The sequence below is a fragment of the Penaeus japonicus genome, unplaced genomic scaffold, assembly GCF_977035675.1.
Source record: "Penaeus japonicus unplaced genomic scaffold, GWHDUDI00000001_assembly GWHDUDI00000037, whole genome shotgun sequence".
Lineage (NCBI taxonomy): Eukaryota > Metazoa > Arthropoda > Malacostraca > Decapoda > Penaeidae > Penaeus > Penaeus japonicus.
The window spans coordinates 25906649-25909148 of NW_028234439.1; the positions used below are offsets into that span (position 1 = coordinate 25906649).

Consider the following 2500-nt stretch of genomic DNA (forward strand, 5'->3'; position numbering starts at 1 on the left):
TAAAGTCATATAAAGGTGGAGCTATCGCATTTCCTATCGCAAAGGAAAGACCTTATTTATACAGGTTCAGTTTCATTCACTTTTTGTAGGGACTTTAAATCTGGAAACAGCTATAGCCATACAGGTCTTTACACATTTTAAACGTAGCATAACATAACATGATAAAATATCATAAAATACTTTATTATATATACATATGTATTAATATATATACTTATATATACATATATGATATACGTGTGTCTATGTATCTATGTATCTACGAATATATTCTTATATACATATATCCGTATATATCCAAATATCCAAGCACATACACACATATATATACTACAGCGATGGAGGAGAGGAGGCTTCGTGCCTATAAGCAGAAAAAAAAATATTCACTAATCATCAAATTCCGTAGAGGGATTTTCTTATACGAGTAGGCTTTTAGCATTGATATTAAACATTCATACATCTATTCGTGCTTTAATTCAGTTTCATAATAAATATACAATAAATATTTTGCATAAAACATCCATTTCCATAATCCTGATTCACTGGGCAAAAAATCTGAGAATTTACTTGGACTCATTGGAGTCATAGGTGTACACGGGCCTTGGTGGCCTGTACTCTCGGGACTCGAAGGAGGCAGGGGCCGGATACTCAAAACACTTTGCGACGTCGTAACCCCGCGCAGGAGGTCCGCGCAGCTCGTAAGCCGAGATACGAGGTCCAAGCGCCATACTCAAAACATTTTAGCGGCCTCGCTGTGACGTCACAGCACCTCGTAACTTACGACACCTCCGGAGCACTCTTAACGGCATCAACCCGGAAATAAATGACAATAATTCCGAATTATATAGACGACAAATATTCATGAGATCTTAAATTGGCCATCTAAGACAGTATATACATTTAAATTGCATATTTACTTAATGAACAACATTGTTTTTTTCGTAAGTCTCTTGATACAATGAGAATAACAATTAATAGTGAAGCGCAGAAAATTCGCACTTTGTTTACATTCTTATCATGGAGCTTGTGGCAGCATATGTGCACGACAGAGCTTTGAGGCGTGAGAGGAGATATAGGGACCCATTAGATCCTCTTCGAATTAGTGATGAGCATCTGTTAAGATATTACAGATTCCCCAGGTGCGAAATTTTGAGACTTTGCGAGGAACTAGACCCCTTCTTGAGGCGCCGTACTCGAAGGTCTCATGCTGTGCCCACTCATACCCAAGTCCTTGTAGCACTAAGGTTTTATGCTAGTGGAACTTTTCAAAGTGTCATTGGAGATTCTTGTGGCTTGACACAGGCAAGTGTAAGTCGAATTGTTAATTCAGTGACATGGATTTTGTGTGAAAAGGCGAGAAGAGAAATTAAAATGCCATCAACTGCAGCAGAGAAATTAAAGACTGTAGAGGATTTTGTAAAAGTGAGCAACTTTCCTAGGGTCATGGGTGCAATAGATTGCACCCATGTATCCATAAAAGCTCCTGTTATAGATGAGCATTTATATGTGAATAGAAAGAGATACCACTCCTTAAATGTCCAGGTGGTGTGTAATGCAGATGGACTAGTCACCAACTACAACCCCAAGTATCCTGGCAGTACACATGATGCCTTTATCTGGGCCAACAGCGTCCTTCGTCAACGCTTTGAAGCTGGAGCATTTGGTGATTATTTTTTATTAGGTAAGTGCCTTTCCAATTTTTTAAAATATAATAACACTGAAAAATATTTAGCACCAAAAATTGTAGACGTGTAACTATATTATAAGCTTTCCTTTATTTAATGTTTGCTTTAAGACCCAAAATATCAACAGAGTACATTTTATACACTGCAGTTTTTGAATTTAAAAATATTGATGTGGCATTTCTTACAATATTTACTGATTATAATACATCTTAATATTTATTCACTTTTCTAATTGAAATTAGAGTCATAAACTATATATATTAAGACATAAGTATGATTTATTAACATATAGAGCTTGTATAAGTATGAGTATTAAATCTTGCATATGTATACATATATATATAATTTTCTTTGCAGGTGATAATGGGTACCCTTGTGAGCCATACATCATGACCCCAGTATTAAACCCTAGTACACCAGCTGAAGGAAGATACAACAGGACCCACACAAGGACTCGTGTTATTATTGAGCAAACTTTTGGGATCCTGAAGTCAAGATTTAGGTGCTTACACCAATCAGGTGGCACCCTGCAATATAGTCCTGCCAAGTGTTCCAAAATTATAAGTGCATGTCTTCTCCTGCATAATTACTGTGTGAAGAGAAGAATCCCAGCTCCCCATGAAGTTGTAGAAAATGATGGTGACATGGGGATACAAGTGCAAGAACAAAGAATAGCAGGGCCAGTTACAGGCCATGCAATTAGAAATGAACTTATCCACATGAGATTTAGTTAATTTTATATATTTCAGCGTTTGTATTGATATATAAGGTTTTTCAGTTCATTAGTATTTGCAGACTCAAGTTAAGGTCTGTGT

General features: G+C 36.6%; 1 protein-coding gene across 3 annotated transcripts in view; it reads right to left on the minus strand.

The window, feature by feature from the left end:
- Positions 1-563: 563 nt before the first annotated feature.
- The window catches only part of LOC147467282 (uncharacterized), a 6717-nt gene continuing 4780 nt past the window's right edge, over positions 564-2500 (minus strand). For 2 of the 3 annotated variants that reach the window (XM_086532228.1, XM_086532226.1), the window contains exon 4: positions 564-637. In XM_086532228.1, the coding sequence (XP_086388354.1) occupies positions 564-637 (74 nt within the window). Of the gene's footprint in view, positions 657-2500 lie in introns of all 3 variants that reach the window. The other variant, XM_086532227.1, reaches the window with a different exon arrangement.